Below are 22,160 nucleotides of genomic sequence, written 5' to 3'. Positions count from 1 at the left end.
CCGCAATCTGTTTATCGAACCCCAATTAACCAGTTTCCTCGGTTTGTACAACTTCCCACACGTTTTTACGATTTTACTGCGTATCAGTCGTCAGAAAGATTCCGAATCGATCGCTAAATCGCAACACTGGAAATACCACACCAGTCAAAATGACTGGTTTTACAATGTTACAAAATGTGTTAACCCTCCTGTAGGGATCATAGTCCCAGATGGATTAATATTAAAATGTACTACGTAACATGGAATTCCTTCTGTAAGAAAATAATAAATCGATAAACATAAAAATATTCTATTTTACGTATTTTTTAAAGACCAGTCATTTTGACTGGTATTTGATCAGAAATAGCTTCGTGTTAACTATCGGTAGTTCTAACGTTAAATAGGAAATCGCGTAGTAAATCACCGCCGAGGTAACGCGTTTAATACTCCAGGTTGTTAAAAGTCCGGATCGCCAAGATTTAGTGGACTCGTGTTTGTTGACGTTTACAGTGGCCCCAAAGCCGGCGTATATTTCCATTGTAGTTAGGACTCGTCGATCCTTCAACGAGAATTACCAAAGCGTGACGGGCAGCGTTTCAAGGTCAGTCTGCTTGCCGAAAAGTAAAAGGCGAGTGGACCGTTGTGCATTTAGAAACGGCTTCGTGAAAATTATCTTGGAAACGGGAACACGGCTGGCTATACTGTTGCTTACGGCTCTTTCCAAGGCCTAAGAAAGGTAAACTAAGATTATGGGCAAGACCCATGTCTCCTTTGACATCCTCTTTCTCTGCAACCTTCGTCAACCGACTAACGTCAGCCTGGACGAAAAAGGCAAAGATATTGCATTCTTGTACAGTTTTCATTTAGGCGAACCATTTTCCACGTACAGCGAAATAGTTGGCCGGTAGAAAGCGGCGCATCGATTAATCAAATACACGTCGGTGTAAGTATACACAGGCGGCAGCCCGTTTAAATTGCACGTGCCTTTCAACCACCTTTCATCGGCCGTTTGCTAAACGATCCTGCTCTATCATCATCGCGAGGGACAAACCCGTGCAAAAACGCCAACTTCCTTTCATACGTATACAAGACGGTTGCACGTTCTTATCGTCGAATTGCAAAATAACGGACATCGCTGATCGTCGCGACATTGATTGATTCTGTCCCTCGTCGCAACTGAAACTCGATTAAAATTAATCCTGCCGCATAAACGCTATTACGTACCCTGTTCCGTAAGCTTCTTTTCCCTTCGACCATCGATCTGCCGACCAGAGACTAGAACCTAGCCATTAGCGGAATTGCTAAACCTTCGAGCTTTAGGTAAGAACCACTGGCGAGTGCTGAGAGTCACTGTGTGGCCGGTGCATAAACACAAAGGTGTAGCGATGTTCGATCGTTGTACGAGCGGCTAATAATCGGCAGACTGGTCACAGGTAGTCGATTCAGCCGTGAAGTAGAATGGGCCCGAGTATCTGCCCAAGTGCATATTTACTATCCGAGGAAGGGGAGAACAGTACTTTCTACTCGCGAGTCAACCGCGCGTTTCGTCGCTGTCGCCGTAAGCATCGCCGTTGACGCGCGCTGTCATTCCTTGTGTTAGTCGGGTCGTGTAGTCGGCTACGTGTGATTCACGAAGAGGTCGTGTATCAGGTCCGATAGATTGGCCGTTCTACGCGCTGGCGTTCTTCCTGCGCAGGTCTACACATCGAACCGTGGATAGGAGAAAAGCAGTGAAACGCACCCGGAGAGCCGTGTCTCCCCAGGTACGTAGCCAAGGGTCGGTCTCCAGCTACGCTGAAAAGACAATCTTTTGGAGTCCGCTTCGCTGCACCATCTTTCGCTCTCTTTGTTTCCGTACTTTTGATTTTTCTGTGATTTTCGCACGAATACGCTTCGAAGATGGTACTTCGACAGGTAAAGGTCGATCCGGATTCTGAAGGATCGGCTCGGGTCATCGATGAGAAATCTCGAACTCGACGAAGCTTGAAATCGCAACTCGTAACTCGGAAGCTTTTAATTTAGGCAGAGTTGTTATTTTCGAATATATAGAGGACAGAATAACACGCGCAAGCGGGTACGAGGCGATTCCTTGTGAAGAAGTAAGAGGGAAACGTGGGATCAAGTTTTCTCATTTAAGGCTTAGTCTTCGAGAAAATCGAGTTTGAAAATTTGTCAAGTATACTGTATACTTGACAGGAGTTTGTTCTACGTGTAAAGATAGATCGAAAGCGTAGAATAGAATTTTTTCGTTTCCAAGATAATAAAGTTGGAACACTTTTGGATCAATTTTCAAATTTATTTTTCTCGGAAACGAAGCTTCTTGAGAACAATTTTTATTTCGAATATTCCACTTATTTTCACACCTAGAACGACCTCCTGTCGATTATTATATTTAGTCCTGTCCAGTTCGAGTATACACGATAAATTTTCAAACTCGATTTTCTCGCAAGCTGAGTCTTAAATGAAACAATTTTACTTCATATTTCGTTCTTATCTTTTCATAACGTATCACCTGGCACCTGCTTGTACGTGTTATTCGGCTGTATATACATGACAATAATTTTATTTTAACCATCACATGCTGCGTGTCGTATCGAAGTATCACTAAACGCTTCACTGTTCTTCGTATTTTCTAATTTATTTAAGAATACGTATTACGTATATATTTAGTTATGTATTATTTTTTGGGGTCGAAAAGAGCGAGTGTACGCGTGTATCGACATTGGCAACGATTACAGGTTACCAGAGGCGGCAACCGAAAAGAAAAAACATAGCCGATAGAATGAGAATCGAACATCGTTAAACGTTAAAAGAGGCGCGTGATGTAACAGAAAAGATAGCTAAAATTAGATCGTTACGATGGCGAATTGTCAGCGCTTCTTCGTCTATTACGTATTTCACAAATTTTCGAACCTATCACGAGCCGATTAATCTATCAAACGTATTTGTATCAAAGAATGAGAGCATCCATATGAGATAAATGGTTTGCTTGCAAAGAAAATAAATGTTTGGCTTTGGATTAAAGCGGGCCAGAGCGCGAGTAGCGAAAGAAAGAGAATTATTGTCCACTGCTATTTATATCCGAATTCGAAACGGAACGTAATGGATCTTTAAACCGAACGATGTTTCATCTTACGGCAAACTTTTTACCATTCGAACGCATAATGCAAAGCACGAGAAAAGAGTAGAGTGGAATTGTAAAAGCGACGCGAGCGTTACGCGTGACAGTTATTCGAGCGTTAGCAATGCAACGTATTTGCAATTCGAATCTCCGATCGGTCGATAACAGCTATTATTTCGAGTATGGTGGTTCGTATTGCTTTTCGCAATATTCGATTCGTACGGACTGCCGTTAAACGGACGTTGTATGTACTTTATTTGTCGCGCGGCTATCGACGACAATGCACAAACGATTTTATAATCCTCAATTATCGGTATGTTCTCCATTGAGTTTCCCATTGAAATTACATAGAACGCAGACTCGCTCGGTAAACAGCGACATGTTCGTTCAGCGTCGATGAATTCGTTTACGTACCAGGTATTTCCTGATTCACGATCAAACTACTTTTACGATTCTCGAGCAACTTTGGCAATAGGAAGAAATTTTTGAAACAGGTGTTAAGTGATTTTCATGGACGAAATATTCGGCTGGTTTAATCGCAAGGAATTCGAACGAAGATAAGGAAGGGAGGGCAGTTTTATTGTTACAGTTGTTATTACCACCTAACGACAAAATCCGCGATCGCTTGGTTGCCAGGCGAATAGAACGAATAGACCAGATAGTCGTGCAAACAGGTACGCGTATACGTTTTTAGGAAACGCGGGGCGAAAGCCTTATGCAAATTTGTTCGTGTCACGACTCACGTTCACGACGGGGCCATTACACCGATCGATATCACGGTCCCGTGCACCGTCTCGTTTCAATGCACGAAAACGCCGGCGCTTCTCGTCGCGTGCAAAAGTTTGGTTACATTTATCGTCACGGCAACTTCTCCGAGCGGATCTCCAGTGATTTATTAAACGGCGCGAGATTTCTTTTAGCCAGCGCTCGCGCTGCCAGCACGCACGAAAAATGCAAATACACGTCGCTGCTGCCATTGCTTGGTTGTGCAATCGTGGCGATCTGATTGCCATAAGCGATTTCCGATAAAGCGTTAATGGAGATTTATCGGTCTGCCGATGACTGCCATTGCTCGATCGTTCCATCCGACGAACAATTTCGGTGGATGAAGTGGAGGATTGTCGTGCGTGTCGTTGTCAGGTCGATCGAAGAAAATGCCAGTGGAAAGGGAAGGTAACTGAATAGTTTTTTACGATATTTGCTCGAGCACAACCGCCCGAGCAAAAGCTGGAAAAAAAGCTGCTGGTCGTGTTTGGCTGCTTAAATCGGTTACGTGAGGCGGGTCGATGATTGAGAGCGCGCTTGCTACAAGTTCAAAATTATCCGGATAACACGGTGGATGTTGTTTCGTTGAAAAGCTTGGCGCATGCGTTACGTTCTTAACATAGAAATATTTACGGATTACGGTGGAGGAATCGAACCGTGCTCGCTTTCCTATCTTCCTGTTTCATCCACCTATTCGCTGACGCTATTGTTAAATATCGAGAACAGCAACCTTGAATAGAGATGGTCGATATTTTTAGACGTCCACGTCTAACCGTGACTCAAAACGTTCTGACATTTCGTAAAAGTTACAGTTTAGTACAGTTTAGTAATAGTAGTGATCGGGATCACGTGCTTTCCCTATGATGGCGACGACCGATCAGCTGATCGTTTAAAATTCTATGTAGCCGATGATCGGTGATCCACGAGAGGAGGAGGGCAAGGTTACCTTTAAAGAGACGTTAAAAGACGGTAGGTGCACCGGTTCTTCGATGGAATCTACACCACGTTGAAACGTTGCTTCCATTCGAAACGTCTCTTCTACCTGGAAAACGTTTCTGAGAATAGAGAGAAAAGCTCGTGGGGACAATGTCGGAAGGGAATGATTGAACGGTCGAGTAGCGACAGGTGGAAGTAAAGGTGTATGCACAACGTTGGATCGATGGTAGCCTTAGCATTGTCAGCGCCCTTAGCATTGTTTGGTTCGCAGAGCGTCACCGTGCACGATCATCCGATTAGCCCTGACCTAGGTGCCTCGATGTTATTTGTGTCGCCGTTGCGATCCCTGCGTCATCTCGCCTTCTTCTTTCTCATCTTATACTTTCTGCGTAAATCCTTGTTTCCCATATTTTTATCACGCGCAATTCCTTCGTCTGCATCAAATTGTTTACGCGCTTTAAGCCGCAAGTGGCTCGCTGCTTAGGGTAGTAACGTACGACAAATGGAAGGGTAGGGTGGAAAACAATGGACGCAACTTTTTCACACTTTCTACCGGATAACTAGGCTCTCGGGCAACGTCGTGAGAACTGGAATGCATGACGTTCAACGAGAAAGTATATATACACAGCTGATAGAAGGTGAGGACGCTATATCGGGAAACGATTGGAAAAAGGAGAGTAGGTAGAAGGTTGGACGCGAACGATGCAGAGAACCATACGAATGTCAAGTTCTAGGAATGAAATTTTTATCGTGAAATTTCTGCTCTACTGGCTGGCTGGTTATAGGTCGGGCTCGTGACCTGAAAACATAGGAAATTGTTGAGAGTAGGAGCGCGATATTACGCGCGTCGTTACGCGCCGCGTCGCGTCGCGTCGCGTCCCTGGATCCCTTGGAAGCGGCGCGCTGGCACACCTGCATACACGCGACGCGTCAAGGACGTTATCGAAGACACAAAAGCGCTATCATTTGCATTGCACGCGCCACGTCTCCGGCGATCCAATTTTCACGGAGATACTACGTTGTTTATGACGTTACGATTGCGAGCAAAGATGTTTATTCTTCCCAGTAAACGTTTACTTCTCGGTGACACACCTGATTTACCGCTTATGCAAATGAAACTTCCCCGAATCTTTTAGACAACTGTTAAGCACGAGTTCATAAATTTCCTGCAAGGTTATTTACTTTACCGTTGCACGAACGTTTATTATCTGGATATAACATAATTGTTAAATCAAAAAAAAAAAAAAAAAAAAATCGAAATGTCAATAAACGAGAGAATGGAAAAGGGGAAGGAAACTCGGCGTGAAAACCGTATCGTACGCCGCAGGTAAAATATTCGATTTTTTCCTTCTTGTACGCGTTAAAAAAACGGCCATACTCTACGTTTTAGTTTCTATTGGGTTGGCAACTAAGTGATTGCGGATTTTGTCATTAGTTGCTATTAGTTGCCAACCCAATGTAATCGTCGAGTGGTAAGACGTGCCGTCGCGCACCGACCGGACAACATTTTTAGACGAATAGGCGTGCAATAAACGATCGTTGCGTTCCGTTTACGACGCGACGTGTCACGTCGCCTGGCGTCTTAAACGTTCCCACTGTTTGTCCGTTTAACGCGCGTGCATCGACGCACCGCGTTTGCCCTCGATCGTAGGACAACGCGGTCTCATGTGACACGATTAAGCGTCATCGGCGACGAAGATGAAGCAGCACGTGCACTCGCGACAATTGAGGGTGAAAACCGCGAAAGACTTGTGGCCACGTGACTGGAATTTCTCGCCGCGGCTAATACACGCATTCATTCGGTTTAATAACGACGTTGATCACGCCCATGCTGTACAGTTAATTGAACCAATTAAGTCTCGTGTTCTGACGTTGCTTCGGTCGAAGCGATTCTTCACTGCGACGAAAATTTCAGCCTCATTAGATCTTCCGTTCGCTTTGCACTCGTGGGAAGTTCGCCGCGCCGATTTTCCCTTATTTTCCTATCGACCACACGCTAACTCGCTCTTTCTCCAATATTTTTAATCCTACAGATAGGTCGCTGACGTGATCGTGCAGGTTCCTATATTTGTCAACACGATTAAAGAAGCGGAACCTAACTAGAGATTTGTTTGTAATTCTTTTATCGAGATTGTTAAATAATTCTTTTCTAGTATTACAAAATGGATTCAGACATAATGGAATGTAGTATGGTATAGTAATGAGACAATGAAATAATATAAAAGAGAAAATGTTGTGCATCTGCTTATAAAAGGAAAGAAACTCCTGAGACAAACTAATATTCTTCTTTATATCTGTATATTTCCTATATTTTTCACCGCGCAATTTTCCAAGTATCGAGTACTAATATTCGCTACTTAAAAAACAAGGAATTCTAAAGATTATTCGAGTGGTCAATTATATTTTGCGGTAATGATTTTATTTAACGGTTTCGCATATTGTTTATACGAGACATCAGATTAAATGTGTATATTAAAAGCAGGAAAAAATATAGGTCAAGAGCATTGAAGATAACTAAAGATAAATAACACGACTCGAACGTGAAATTAAAAGTTCATAATGCATTTTAATATTTTTTACAGTGTGCTATCGTTCGATTATAATTTTATCTAGTCATAACCGATAGTGTAACCTTTTCATTAATTTTAACACCACTGAATTGCTGTATTTTATTATATACTGTACTTTATAAAAACAGAAAAAGTGAACAATTTCAGGTAAACGATAACTGATAATAACAAAAAAAAAAAAAAAAAAGAAAACGCGTTACTAAAGTCAAAAAAGGGGATCTCCCTATTCCATTGGCTAAGTGTTAATATATTTCCCATAAATGCTGGAACAGCAGCGGTCTATATACGCGAAACGGTATGTTCAGAATTAGTTCTCTGTTTCGTCAAAAGGGCCAGTGTCTCGATGCACGATGCTTCGTACATTTCACGACTACAAACTACGACGAAACGCCGGATCCTGCAGCGTTCGTTGGTCGAACGTAATCGCATAGATGGTGGTCCGAGTTGAGATTCCCTTAAAGCACAAGCAGCTGCCTCGCTTATCTTTTAGAAAAAGGTTAGGTCGATTTTGTACAATGCCTGGTGAGCCGTGACGCGCCAGGATATCGATAAGTCTCGTGGAAAGAAAACTATTCGAGTCGGCCAGAGAGAAAGGAGCACGTTGGTTTCTCCTCTAGCGTGTCTTTTATGGCACAAGGTTATGCAAGAAGCAGGCAGATTCGAGGTTTTCGACCTGATTTTATAAATCTTCGATATCTCGCATCGTGCAAACGCGTGTGTCTGTATGTCCTTTCTTCTCCGTACACGTGCTGCACTGCTCCGGGCGACCTTTTTTATTCTCTCTTTCTCTCTCTCTCTCTCTCTCTCTCTCTTTCTTTCTTGCTTCTCCTTCTTTCTGACTCCTGTTCCCTGTCCTTCTTTTACGCTACAGAGGGAGAGAAACAGGTTTCTCCGTTGTTGGCCGACGATTTATCGTGAGTCACGCGAAAATTTTCCATAGCCGTTACCACCATAAGCTCTAAATTCACGGACGCATCCTTTGTACCGAAACGCTTAGCGGTCATCTTAAAATCTCACGCTTCTCCGAGACGCGGAATATTTGCGCTCTTTCTTCCGCTGAAACGTGTGAAAGGTGACTACCATTACTTGCTTAATCCTCGTAATACTACAGCATCGTGGTATTTATCTTGCCTTGTTTGGTGAGCAAACTGCCGGTTCGATAGCGCACCAGAGATTCGTGGGCGCGTTCAAGTTGAATCTCGTAGCGCCAACTCGTAACCACGCGAATGACGAATGACTCAGAATGAATGAGAAACGTTCACCGAAATTATTTGCTCCTTCGATGGCAAGACTGCGCGTCGCGTCTTCCGTAACGAGGACAGCGCCATTTCGTATTCGCAGCGGCTCGATCTTCAGATTAGAAGGCGGTATCGCGTGCGAAGAGAACGAGCGATGATAAACAGTTCACTATAAGACGAAAGTCGATTGCCGGACACGGGGAGGAGACATGAAGCGATTCTAGCGGACAAAATTTCAAGTACATTCGCCATAAGAGAGAAGCGGCTTTTGCTTCGATTTTGATACTCGTGTCTATACTATTCGTTCCACGACATTTGAATATTTCAGACAAGTCGAACTATGAAAGTTGACGGTGCGCACGAAACATGCTTCCGACTGTCATGTCGCTACGTAATACGAATTTACTTATTCATCGTCCTTTACTGGGTCATATTTATCCGCGTGCTGAATTATTTACGAATATTGTATTGTCCTACGCTCGCTTTAATTTCCTCCTAATATCTAATGGTAATCGCAGTGTTCCTTCTTTTGTATGGAAATCTAATTTCTCCCGATCCACTGTATAACATTTAACTTGCTTCGTAACGCGTCGTTCCTTCTAATTTTCTTCTTTTTCTTTCCCTCTGCAACTCGGCGCTACGTATTCTCGCCATTAGGAAATTAAACGAGATATCGCGTTAGATATTAAGTTGCACGTCGATCCGCATTACGCTATATCCACGCGTTAACCGTTTAATCGTTGTCACGAGAACTGCAACACACACGAAACAAAGTTCAAGGAATGGATATCGTTACGTAAGAGAGAGGAGAGGTTGGAAAAAGTCTGGTTATCGTGTCTTTTACCTTGCCAAAAAATGAACAAAGAATAAACAAGAATATCCGATCGTGTGAGGTACAAGAGTCTGTGAATTCTGACAACCTACCTTCCTTTAACGTTTCCCACATCATCCTCGTAATTTATTATCGATTCGAGACTCGTTTGCGTACGAGGCTTTCCAAGCAAATTACACCTCTCTTGTAACTGCGAACGGAAGAGAGGTTATGTTTTATACCTGTCGTATGTATACACGAATAGCCTGGAAACAGGTTTGGTGGCGTGAAATAAGGATTTGACAATTCGCAACGAGTCACGCTATGTAAACAAGGTTAAATTATGTCAGCAGCGAGTTCGTATCTCTAGTCAGCTCGCGAGATACTTTCACTGCTACGTTCGTAAACTTGAGCATCGGAGAAGCAGCGACGCGCGTGCTACGCGAATATCTCTGTTAGCCGGTAAAGCGTGTTGTATTAGGTTATTTGAAATGTTTCTTTCGTTTCATACGGTGATAATAGATGGACAAGAATTTCTGTTTTATGCTATTTTATTGAATTAGGTATGATCCATTTCGTTCTATTTCTATTATTATCTTTGTACATAATTCAATAAACTAATATACAACAAAAAAACATTGTGCGTCTATTATTTCCTAATAAATGGAAAGAAACTTTTCGGACAACCTAATACATAGAATATTTCCAGATGCGTATTTCCATGGAAAGATAGAGATAGCGAGGTTTTACCGGCGCGCAAAGAGGCAACAATGGCGGTTGAAGGAAAAAACGCGTGACACAATGGCCGGCAGGAGTCTGGTTGAGTGATTTCAAACTATTTCGAACCGAAGAACGATAAGAATGCGTGGCGACGTGGTGAGAGATGCTGCGACGAGTTGGCAGAAGCGAGAATCGCGCGTTATCAAGCCGTAACATAAGAACACGGCATTTGAAAAGGCCAATTGTCGCGTTGTTACCGACGACAGATGGTTCGATGACAAAGGACAGCCGTACAGTGAAACAGGCGCGAATGAAGCCTTGGAGGAGACTTGCCTGAGATCTTTTTATCCCGACAGCTTCGAGATACTTGCCTATCGGATGACGTGACGTTCGTCCGTGAACAAGTATTCGTCGAATAGATCGATAAACGACTAGCCGGCTAGTCTCTTTCCTAGTAGTTTAATCGCGAGCTACTAATTTTCATTGTGAAACCTCCTACCTTGTGCGATCCGGTCGCACCATCGGCGCTATATAATTCCGCGGTCGCGCAGTCTCTCGCCAACGATTATTCGACAAAAGAACAATTAGACGCGTATGTCGGTGATCGTGGAAGATCGGAAAAGTACCGCGTTAATATAGTGCAACAGGAGTCGTGGATGGGACAGCAGGTATCGAAAGTTTCCGTGGCAATTAATCTCCGAGTGACTGGTTCGCTGTTCTCCTTGGCAACTGGTAGTTTTAGATTTCGTTCGTTTAAACATCGGCGACTTACGAAGCAAACGAAACGTGCGCGTAACATGCCGATCCTTCGATATCGGATTTCTCTGTTATCTGCCTTCGAACTGTATTTATATTACTCAACTTGCTGGTTTCCAATTTCTAGAAATTCCCTCGTAATCCTGGCATACAGGAATTCTATACTTGCTCGTGTCATAAGAGAACATTCCCCGACGTTTCGTCGCAACTAGTCGCTTCGCTTAGTCGGATAAACACGGCGAATGAAACCGTTCAACTCGTTTTTCAAGCTTTGCTTGCGTGCGAGCGCGTCGCTCGGCTGCCGTTACCGCTAAGGGCCGAAAATTACGTGCTTCGATCTGGCAACGTTTCACAGCGATCAGCCATTTCTCTCGTTCGGAGACGCGTACGCGCGACGCAATAGCACGACCGTTACGAAAAATTGCACGGCCAACGAGAAAAAATGCTCCGTTTTATTCGAGAAGCGATGGAAGCTGGTTCCCTGCATGCAGGCACTTTATTGCCCGGTGAAGATTTATCTGATAGACAGCGTGGATTAGAATAGCGTAAAGATAAAGAGTAGGATCGACGGTTCATTAAAGAGCGTCGTAAATCACTGGGTCGCGTGGTAAATCGACTCGCGTAGCTGAGAAAGTGCGGTCCGAATGAAACCTTTCTTTTTCTCCATATACCTCGTAATATCGTTAACCGGAAAATTCGTTGAAATACGATGCAGCACGTCGTAGGAAACTCCGAGAAGGATCGCTAACTCGCTGACGATCCGATACAAACGTAAGAAGTCGATTTTGCCAAGTCGTCTTTTTTTACTTTACTCGTCGGATAATTGGCATAGAGAAAAAATTCGGCCCCGACGAATCGGCCGGTAAAATCACCGCTAATGCCAGTTTTCCATTATTCATGGCGGACGTGGAAGATGATCCTCGGCGGAAGAATACACCGGGAATGTAGTTGGAACGTGCGACTAAATTTCCTAGGCACCAGGTATCACGCGCGGATAATCGAACAGACGACAGGCATTTCGTTGCGTCATTCTATCGGAAGCGAGCCGGTAATTAGAGACGAGCGACGCTGGCCCCTCGTATTTCAATTCCATCTGCGCTCTTTAAATTGTCGTCGAGAGGAAGAAGATCGATTCAACGCGGTTGGTCGCACGCTTGTACGTTTCTTTTTTCTTTAATCCGACTGTGTCTCGGCTCGGTGAGTACGGAACAAATTAGCTAGCAAAGAAAAGCGTAAAAGTTGTTCGATACACGTTGCGGAAGATGTTCCAACGACGAACGAGGGTTGATATGGAAGCAGCTAAACGATCGAGAAGAAGGCGTATTTCGGTTTATTTGGTTGTTTATGCCGGCAAGGTTACGCCATGCCGGCACCTTATTTGTCAAGTTATATTAGAATCGTTGCCTGTGGATGGTCGTCGCGTTGCTGGTAGCAGTGGCAGTCTGAAACGAAGTCAGTCGGACGGTCACTGTCGTCGAGTCACGTCTCCTTCTCGATAGTAGTTCAGTCCGCTGCACTGATCTACACTATCCTTAGTTCGCGAACAAGTGTTCTCGAGTTCGTTCGCGATTCTCATCATCGTCGCGATCTCCGTCCTCGTCACGCCACACCGTATCGTCTCGCTCGGTGTGTATACGATCCTCCTGTCTTCTTCGTCCGTTTCCTTCTCCCTTCGTCTTCTCGCCCGTGTAATCTCTGCCATCGTATTAACTTTCCATTTTCTCGCTTCTTCGCTAAATTCCCCTCGCCGTGCGTTTTAACTCGATTGAAGAAAGCGGTTAATGTCATCCCTCGTGAAATTCAATCGAAACATTTCCGTTTCATCTTCGATTCTTTTTTTTTTTTCTTTTTTTTCTCTCGATAGGAGGATCTTAGCAGAAAGAATTTCAGCAAAATCCTCGCTCCTGTTCCTCGTTGTATTCTTAATCGCACCTTGCTGCTTTATATCTCCGACATCGCCGCGTAGTAATTTCGCGCCGGTCGCTGTATTTCCGTATTTTTATCGCCCTGACGAAGGGAGGTAGTATAAATAAATCCGTTTTAATCGCTCTTGAACATGGTGAAAAGAGAAAGAGAAGACACCTTCTGATCGATAAACCGACGATATTAAATGACGTAGGAATTATGAAAAAGGCGTGACCGAATGAGTTAGAGTAGCGTAGCACGTAATGATCGATCGACGACGTTTATTTAGAATGTAGCATAAAGATATTCGATAATCCGATATGGAATTTGCAAAATTCTGGCTAAAGGTATGCTCGTGTTTGCACAGCTAGCAGAACGGAGCTGCCATCTCAGCGACTCCTCCACATGTGGACATCGCCGTCCCGACTCAGGATCGGCCGAGCACCCAGGAAAAAGACGACACCTTAAGCTGATAGCTGCCGCAGCAGCTACCGCGACCGGTGAAACATGGACAACACCAAGAGAAAGCTGTCTTTCCTTGGCTTTGGTAAAAGGGTATCGGTAAGTGTTGCATTCTTCTTCGCGCGATACGGCTCTTCTAGCTATACGATCGGATCGTGTTACGTCCTTTACAAATTCATGGTCGATTAGACGTCGTCAAGCTGCTATTATATACTCGAACGGAATGGAAAATCTATACTATCGGAGAAAAGCAGAGCCGTCGCGTCGCTTGTCAAATTCTCTGCACGTTCGATGATTACGCGACGGAAATAACAAACGTTCAACAACCACGACCACGATAAAACAGATAGATAGACAGATAGACGTGGAACAATACGGACTTGCCGATAGCGCGTTTTTTAATTCCATACAACATATTGCCTTTGATTTAAGTTTCGCGTCTAAACGTTTATCAGTGGGAATAATCGGCGATTAGAATTTTTATTTCTACGTAGCAGCATCGAGCTCGCTACGTTCTAAGCATAGCAGATGATAGATAGCGGATGAAAGTAACAGCATTTTTCTGCTATAGCGTGGAGTCTGTAGATTTTATTAAACGACGAGTAAAAAAATATCGTATCGTTCGTGAAAGATTGCTGGTGGAATCCGTTGATACTGCAATACATCTTTTCTTTTTCCTTTTCCTCTTTTTTTTTTTTTATATACCTATATCGTCCTTGACAATATACGTATTGTGCACGTTCCACGAAACGTACTTACCGTATTTATCCAATTATTATTTGTTGCGCTCTTAAGCAACTCTTCTATTGATTAAAGTCGTGCCGCTTCTCGTTCTTCCGACACGCCGTAATTTCTCGTTAATTTATTACCGGTTTCCATCTTTTATCCAATTTTCCCTCGTTGGACAAAATGATGTGAAAACAGGCGCGTCTCTCTCGTTTGTGCCAACGACGTGTTGAAGCACGCGCTACACCACGTTTATTGCGATTTAAATTAACAGCGATTAATGGTCGCGTTGATCGTTGACACCGATCAATTGAAATGCGTTCCCCTAATGAGACATGATCTGATTACGATGGAACGTTGCAAACGTAAAAATATCGCTGCATAAATAAAATATCGCGAATTCAGTGACGTGAAAGCGCGATGCTGCTACGCCTTCGACCTGCCTTTGCGTGACGCCCGAATTGTTCGTTGCTGGCGTCACAGCTGCTCAATTTTCCATTTGCGAACAACTGCACGTCGGATCCGTCAGACGCACGAATTCTGCGTGCGGAATTGCGCGCCCCTCGTTGTTGCTACGACGCGCGAGATGAACGCGGATTTTGGTGAAATCGGCGAGGACCAGCGAGAGGAAAGTGGAACGCGTTTCTGCAAAATATAGGAAATTGGCGGGGCACGTGCGACGAGATCGCTTAACGTCAACCGTCGCTTCGTCGAAACGACGAAAGTTGTTCGACCGTTCTTTTCTTTCCCATGCGGGGCAGTTGCAAAGTTAAGCTCTGATTTCACTCTCCTTCGAGTGTTGTTGCTCGATGGATTAAAAAGTTTGACGCGCGTCGTTCCACTCGTTGCAGCGTGCGCGGTACAGCAGCGGTGGCAGTTCGCTTGGTTCGGCCGTCGGTGAAATTGCCTCGCAAGAATCACAAACTTTCGATTGACTTTTCAAGGTTCCGAATTAAGCGTTTAGCGACGGAAGCGCGCAAGTTGGCGAAGGATGGCGCGGTGCAATCGCCTCGCGGTCTGCCGTTGCCGACGACAGCTACGAAGCTGGCGACTCAACGTACCACGTGCGCAAGGGAATTAATTAACACGTCGCGCGTGATTGCTCACGCGGTCGTGCACCGTATCCTACCGTGCAAGTTCACGGTGTCGTTAAACTGGTCGTTATCGAGCCGCAGAGATCGCGCGTTTAACCGGCTCTCGCTCGATACACATCCACACCTGATGGATTTTCATTTTCCTCGTAGCATCTAAAATTAGTGCGATCGCGTACGACCGTTGCCGATAGGCACGTGGCGCGTTACGACGCGCGATTCCCGCCAAATGTTGTCCAAATTTTCAAACAGGCCACTTTTGAACGTTTTATCGCGTGCGTTAACGTCGCTCGAGGCGAAACAACGCGACGAAATTCGGAATAGAAAATTACTACTTTCCTGATGCAGAATAGGTCGAAATTAATCGTTTCGTCTTAGAAGATGCGTTGTGTGGCGTTAAGCCGGTTAAACTTAGATTCAGACGAAATTACCCTTCGGCTATCTTCGAACGAGAAATAGTTCCGAGAACGAGACGATAGAACAACGCTGCGATTTCATTCGTCAAATGCAGCTAGTATTATCGCGGTATTTTCGGATCAAAGGAACGACTATATGCCGGAAACTCTTGAGAAAAACAATGGAAAAGAACCAAGTTCCGTGGATTGAAGCTTCAAGGCTGATAAGATTAAGCCTATGAATTATACTGGCTACAAAAGAGCTTTCCTCGGCATGAAAACTATTTTATGGATGATACTAATTCGAGGGAAAGACCATGATCTTAGAGTCTCGCTCCTCGCGGATATTAACACTTTGACTGCCACGTTGGTCATATTACGAGCGGATACGGTTTTTCCTGTGACGCCATGGTGGTGTTACGTTTTGTTTGGCCCGTTTTGGTTGTATTGCCGTTAATTTTTGAATTCACATTAAATTGTAGTGTTGTCTGTTATTTAATGCGATTGGTAATTAAACTCCACGTTTCCAAAGTTGGTGAAAATAAATTTTCGCTTAATCCTATTATATTATTAGACAAATATTCTTAAAAAAAATGTTTATTCGTATTCTAAGAGGATATTGACAGAATTGTCGTTGAAATTTCGAATACTCGGAGTTACAATCGTTCGCAATACGTTTTCACTCTTCTTAATTCCAAGATTTTAATTTTGATAGATTTTCGATAGTTTACAAATTGACAAATACAAACACGTCGATTAACAAGACTAACAAGAACTGGGAACTAATGAAACAAAGAACTAAAAGCTAAAGAACTAAAGGACCAAAGAACTTCAAAGCTGAAAGCAAAAAACTAAGAGCTAAAGGAATTAAGAGCTGAAAAAACTAAGGAACTAGAGAATTAAAAAGCAAAGGAATTGAGAAATCAAGAGCTAAAGGAATTGAGAATTAATCGCTATGAACAAGAAATTACTCGCCAAGAAATGGGCGACTGATCGCCAAGAACCAAGGAATTAATCACCAAGAACTGAGGAACTAATCACACAAAACTCAAGAATTAATTACTCTGAACTAAGGAATTATTTTTTTCTTTCTTCTATGTCGCTACACTCATTTATATTTAGGTTTACCGTGGAGGGGTCGTCATGTGACGGGTTGTTCCGTGGGGGTTGCGAGGCTCGAATTTGGTTTCTATACAAATTGTTAAAATTTATTTAAATTTCAAATTGGAACGCTCACTCGCGCTATTGGTAGTTTCAATCTACGTTACGGCGCGTGCGCAGCGCGGGACGTGACAGTTGTCATTGGTGACCGAAACGCGTCAACTTCTTACAATTGTAAAAATAGTATGAAAATTGACACTTAGGGTATTTTCAATATAACCGATAAATAGAAGATACTTTGAAATAAAAAGTGTCCCATTGAACGATTAAACGTTTTTATTAGAACATCAATAAAAAAAATGAGAACAAATGTTGTATCTAACCATGCACTGTGTTTGTTACGTCGCGTAACACTCTAACCTAACCCGAGCCACACACCGCGGGCAACATGGCAACCAGATGTCTTCGGATACTCATCGCGTACCCTCAATAGCCTCAAGTACCTTCCATAAATCTCATAGATTTCCTAGTAAAGGTCCTTCAAACCGAACAAACGTCTATTTCCGAAGAATTTCTAAAGACTATTGTCTACCACGGCTTGACAAGGGAAAGTTAGTTTTTCTCACCTACGATGCAACTTTCCTCCCACTAACCACTTTCTCTCGAGGGCGGTTAAGACCCTTCGTTTAACCAATTAACAACGAAGCCTATTTCCCTCATTCTTTTAACTAAAATCGTCACCAACAAATCCGATGGTCCTGTGCGCTAGACACATCCATCCTTAGCTTTCCTCCGACACAGCATCGTCTCCCAAGACGGTACTGATTTTACATCCTTCGTCAACATCCTTCCACCGGGTATACACGCCCGTAGATCAGTCACTCACTCATCTCGTACATACGCACCAGCGTAACTGCCTTCGTTATAAGTTGTTGGAATAAACGGTGAAATATAACTTACTCTACTGTGTCATATTCATTTAACCACCTCTGTTATCTTAACCGAAACAGGAGAACGACTACTTCGCGGCGTCGATTCACCGAATCGTAGCGAGAATTTACGCCTCTCGCTGACGCGTTTTCCTCGCGACCGCGTCTCTCCGCGAACGGTCGTAACAGTGTTGAAACACTTCAAATATAAATGTGGCTCGTCGATACAATCTGGACGATAGGTGGTCACCTTTTTGGACCGATTCTTAGCAATTTTTCATTCTAATTGTTTAACATTTTTTTATAGCACTCTCTGCAACATGTTCGTTCACGCTGATCACGCTTCAATCTCAGGCTTCTACCCGTGTGAATAAATAAATAAATAAACTAGTCCGTCGGAATTATCAAACGTTGTAGATATAACTTCCATTTCGATCGCCCGACGTTATAAATATTTACGTGTCGAGCGTCAAAATGAACGAATACATCATAGGCGCGATTGTTAAAAACACTTTGACTGCCACGTTGGTCATATCCGACCTACCACGGTTTCTCCCGTGACGCCATGGTGGTCATTGGTGACCGGAGGGCTTCAACTTCTTACAATTGCAAAAATTGTATGAAAATTGACAGTTAGGGTATTTTCAATATAACCGATAAATTGAAGATACTTTGAAATAAAAAGTGCCCCGTTGAACAATTAAACGTTTTTATTAGAACATCAATAAAAAAAAGAGAGAACAAATGTTGCATCTAACGGTGCACTGTGTTGAAACACTTTAAACATAAACGTGGCTCGTCGATACAATCTGGACGATAGGTGGTCACCTTTTTGGTCCGATTCTTAGCAATTTTTCATTCTAATTGTTTAACATTTTTTTATAGCACTCTCTGCAAAATTTTCGTGCCGGGTACGCTTGCCCTTCTTTCTTCTGCATTTCTTGTCGCGATCTTTGTCGAATAAATATATTTGACGGCTCTGGCGAATGGCACTGTGCAAGGTGCGTTGCGAGTGCCATTCTAAAATCCGATACCTCGATTTTTGTTTTTGTTGCTTGTTTATAGAGTACCATCGCGTTTGAAATTGATGTATTTAACGATAACTCTAAAGCTGATTTTATATACCACTCGAGGGTTCTTCTATGTGATGTAGAATATACTATCATTGGATCTGATAAATCTGCAGCACATTTTCCTCTATTGTAATCTACCACTACCATTGCTTTATCAGAAACATAATCTTTTTCCGGACCTCTACCATTTCAGTCGAACGTTTCGTCGAAATCATAAAAATAATCGTAATACCGTTTACTAATATCTTCTACGCGTTACAACAATATATTCCGCACGTTTTGCTTACGACGAAATAACGAATGCGAATGGTTTGTTGAAATAAACGAAGCCTCGTTACAATATGTCGCTGTCTTCTGTTACCAAGGCGCCACGGTGGTCACCCGTGACCACCAATAAGATAAGCGGTCCATTGGGGAAGAACGTTGTCTTGCATCATCAGTTTATTATTATTTTGCCATTATATGCTTTGAATAATAAAAATACTCCCGTGGTGTCCTGTGCGAAACATGTAATTTCAACGTGGCAGTCAAAGAGTTGTTCATTCTCTGCGACTAATATTTCCCACGATAGCATAACGCGCCTTGTTCGTCTATCGTTTAGGCGATCAACGGTAACGAAAACTTGAAATCATCGTCGAGGAATACTTCTTTCGTCGCTCCACGTGCTCGTTCGCGCGGTCGTCTGCGTTCCTCGAATCTCATCTGTCCGTAGAAGAGCGTGAAGAGCGAGCAAGTCAAATAGGAAAAAGAAAACGACACTTGTGACTCGCGTCAGAAATAAATGCGCGATTTCAAAGAGCAATAAGCGTCGTCCTTGAAACGTTGCGCGGCTCTTTGAGGGACGTGGCCGTCGATACGATGGTGTTTCGAGCACGGGTCGCGAAGTGAACGAGCGTTGCGCGAACGCGCATTTTCCGCTTGCCAAGAAAAGCAATAAAACGACGCAACGAATTTTTGGTTGGTAACGAAGAAATTTGGTTTTTCCATGCGATTCGAGGCGAGTGTCGTGCGATTCAACGGACTGCTCCACGTCCTCGTGTTAAATGGTTATTGACCTGCGACCGTCAGCAATCAGGCCAATCAGCCGGCACGAGCTTGTCCCGCTTTTCCAATCGATGCCGAAGTTCAACGTAAAACCGCGGTGAAACGATAATCCGCGCGCTTCCATCTCTTCGATTGCGAACCTAATCGGTTTAAATTCGTATATTGTACGCTTGTAGGTTTGTAGCGGTCCAGTGGTATTTCCAAAGGAAATGCCTTCGTTCAGATAAACACTGGCAATTATGGAAATCGTGTGCAAGTCAAAGTCTTGAACTTTATTCTTTGCTTCGAATGGAAAGCGTTGGAGCTTACGAAGCGAGAATTCGAGATCGAATGAGTCGACGTCCGTTATCAAGGATTTGGTCGTTTCTCGGAAAATAAAACGCCTATCTCGGTTCTCTGTTGGCTGTCGCAGCCACGCCCCATGCGAAATCTCTAATTTCTCTGGAACGTGTTGTTCGACGCGAGCGACAGACACAGAGTGTTCGTTGGATGCGTTGCGTAAGCCGGCGAGTTTAAATGTAGACGCGCGTTCATCATCTCCGCTGACGATTTCCATGTTTCACGGACGTAAATTCCGAGTCATGGGATCGGCCGTAGTAGCTACCGAGAAACGTTTTGCTACGCATTAAGATAAACATTTCTGCACATTTATTTTGCATCTGCGACGTGCCACCCGTCGACGATGTAAAAGAAAAAAGAAAAGGACGAAATGCGACACGTGGACTTTGGAATTTCTGCTGGAACTCCATCGGCGTCAATCGATATTCGCGTTAACGGTCGCTGGCAGGTAGCGATTTCACGCGATCCGTCTCCAATTACATACCAACTAAGCTGTCGAATTTATCAGCAGTCGATCAACAAACCCTCTCGTTATCTTAACCGATACTCGCCTGCTAGTCTGGTGATATTCCTATGGAAATTTGAAGTCGACCAGTGTTTCTCTGTTACGTCGAAACACGAGGAAGATAAAAAAATGTACATTTTATTTCGTTTGAAATTGCGTGGAGGGCGTCGTTCAACCATCGTTTGCCTGTATTTTCACGCAATGGTCGAAAAACAAATCGATCGCACAGACTGGTCCGTGCAAACGAGCAATCACTACTCTATTTTCTTTCTTTTTTTTTTTTTTTTTGATAATCCCTAAATTACAGTAACAATTATGACAACGACTTTCCGATGAAAGTCAAAATTGAATAGTGGCGAAGATTTGCTCGCCTCTGAGCGAGCTTTTAATTTCAGCGAAAAATGAAAATCGATGAGGGGGAGAGAATTTAACGTTGCCGAAACGGGACATTTAAACGCGTGTAAAGTTTGAGAAACGGACAACCGATAAGCCGATGAAAGTGAAGAAATTCCATAAGCAGCAGTGCGGCGATCGAACGTTAAAATCGTTTTAACGCGGTAAACGATAAACCGAGCGAGTTACATGTGGTCCCCTTTCGTCCCTTTTAAGTCTCAGGCGGCGCATCGCTCGATGGATAGATCGGTGCCGAGAAGCACTTACGCAAGGCCAGAAGCCGTAAATTCGATTACAAGACCGGTGTGAATCGTAGGCGCAGTGTCATAAAGGTCGATCACGCGGCAACGTGCCTCGGAACGGTGGTCAGCTTTTATGGCAGTATGCTGCTGCGTATCTGTCTGCCGAAAGAAGATCCATTCGATGGTAACAGCTCCCGCAATCATCAAGGTGACTATTCTTTTATTCTTCGTTTTCCCTGCCATTCGAAACGGTTTGCAAACGTACCGAGGTATCGCGCTTTGCCTAACACTAGAACTACCACACCGGTCAAATTGACTGGTTTTACAATTTTATTTTTAAATTCCTACTTTATGTTATATTTTTTTCCACGATGATGCAATGACTCCCAACGATAACTAAAAGAATAATATAATGAATTTTATTTTGTTTTTTTATGTATTCAAACTGAAAATAATTTTGTACCAAGACTACTTATAACAACACCAGTCGAAATGACTGGTACTTGTCAAAGTGTAAAAAGGTTTGGCAATCTGTTTATCGAATCCAATTAACCAGTTTCCTCGTTTTGTACAACTTCCCACACGTTTTTAACATTTTTATCGCGTATCGTTCAATATGCTGGTATCAGTTGTCAGGAAGATTCCGGATCGATCGCTAAATTGCTAGATGCTGACACTAGCAATACCACACCAGTCAAATTGACTGGTTCGACAATTTTACTTTTAAATTCTTACTTCATGTTATTTTTCCCCCTCAATGATGTAATGTCTTTTGCAACAATAATAACTAAAAGAATAATATATTGAATTTTATTTAGTTCTTTATGTATTCAAACTGAAAATAATTTTGTATCAAGACTACTTATACCAATACCAGTCAAATTGACTGGTTTTACAATATTATTTTTAAATTCCTACTTCATGTTATATTTTTCCCCAATGATGTAATTGCAACGATAACTAAAAGAATAATATATTGAATTTTATTTAGTTCTTTATGTATTCAAACTGAAAATAATTTTGTATCAAGACTACTTATACCAATACCAGTCGAAATGG

At 43.1% G+C, this 22,160-nt stretch overlaps 1 protein-coding gene and 1 long non-coding RNA gene across 2 annotated transcripts in view; one reads left to right on the top strand and one right to left on the bottom strand.

Annotated features, from left to right (window-relative positions):
* Nucleotides 1–22,160, top strand: part of LOC100749386 (band 3 anion transport protein) — a 45,336-nt gene that overhangs the window by 6,707 nt on the left and 16,469 nt on the right. The window contains exon 2 of the mRNA XM_012381819.3: nt 13,169–13,362. Within this exon, the coding sequence (XP_012237242.1) occupies nt 13,309–13,362 (54 nt within the window). The 5' untranslated portion in view covers nt 13,169–13,308. The remainder of the gene's footprint in view (nt 1–13,168; nt 13,363–22,160) is intronic.
* On the bottom strand, nt 8,171–9,905 carry LOC112212496. The gene is made up of 2 exons (XR_002946309.2): nt 9,534–9,905; nt 8,171–9,361 (listed from the first exon to the last, which is right to left on the bottom strand). It is a non-coding gene; the product is annotated as an uncharacterized LOC112212496 (long non-coding RNA).

This window comes from Bombus impatiens, unplaced genomic scaffold (assembly GCF_000188095.3).
Source record: "Bombus impatiens unplaced genomic scaffold, BIMP_2.2 scf_0019, whole genome shotgun sequence".
NCBI classification, from domain to species: domain Eukaryota; kingdom Metazoa; phylum Arthropoda; class Insecta; order Hymenoptera; family Apidae; genus Bombus; species Bombus impatiens.
Note: the sequence above shows the minus strand (reverse complement) of the source record. Positions and strands in the feature narration are given on the sequence as shown.